This window comes from Pygoscelis adeliae, unplaced genomic scaffold (assembly GCF_000699105.1).
Source record: "Pygoscelis adeliae isolate BGI_AS28 unplaced genomic scaffold, ASM69910v1 Scaffold467, whole genome shotgun sequence".
Lineage (NCBI taxonomy): Eukaryota > Metazoa > Chordata > Aves > Sphenisciformes > Spheniscidae > Pygoscelis > Pygoscelis adeliae.
Window position 1 is genome coordinate 422,378 of NW_008825253.1, and position 752 is coordinate 423,129.

The following is a 752-nucleotide window of genomic DNA, read 5'->3' on the forward strand; positions in this document are numbered from 1 at the left end:
CCCCCCCCAAGCCCTGGCCATCGCTGCTGGGAGCCGGCCCGGGAGCAGGGGCCCCCCGCACTGACCCCTCTCCTGCCGCCCTCCCCAGGCATCTACGTCTGTGCCAAGTGCGGCCATGAGCTGTTCTCCAGCCGTGCGAAGTATGAGCATTCGTCCCCGTGGCCAGCCTTCACCGAGACCGTCCACGAGGACAGCGTGTCCAAGCGCAAGGAGCGGCCGGGGGCTTTAAAGGTGCCGATTCTGAAACCCTTGGGAAGCAGCAAAAAAAATCCCACGGGCTCTTTTTCATGAGCCTGTCTGCTGAGAAAGACCGCTTGCTGTCGAACCCTCTCCTTGCATTTCTAGGTGTCTTGTGGCAAGTGTGGCAACGGGCTCGGCCATGAGTTCCTCAACGACGGGCCGAAGAGGGGGCAGTCCCGCTTCTGAATATTCAGCAGCTCGCTGAAGTTCGTCCCGAAAGGTACAGGCTGCAGCTTGGCAGCTGTTTCAGCCCACGTAGTTATTTTTGGCGAAGCTGCTGATAGCCAGGCCACGCCGCGCGCGATGCACTGCTTTCGGCAGGCAGTTCAGATAAGCCAAGGCACTGCTGGGCGCGATGCACTGCAGTAGCTGGCAGTTCAGATAAGCCAAGGAGCCACTCGCATCCTCAACAAATCTCTGCTCAGCTGGCGGCTCGGCAGGGGCTCCCCGACCTCCCACGGTGAAAGGCAGAGTGTGCTGGAGCTCCTGGATGCGGCCGCGGGTCTCCGCGT

At 61.7% G+C, this 752-nt stretch overlaps 1 protein-coding gene across 1 annotated transcript in view; it reads left to right on the top strand.

Moving 5' to 3' along the window:
• Positions 1–752, top strand: part of MSRB1 (methionine sulfoxide reductase B1) — a 7,567-nt gene that overhangs the window by 6,280 nt on the left and 535 nt on the right. The window contains 2 exon segments of the mRNA XM_009329406.1: positions 12–231; positions 346–460. Of these exon segments, the coding sequence (XP_009327681.1) occupies positions 12–231; positions 346–460 (335 nt within the window).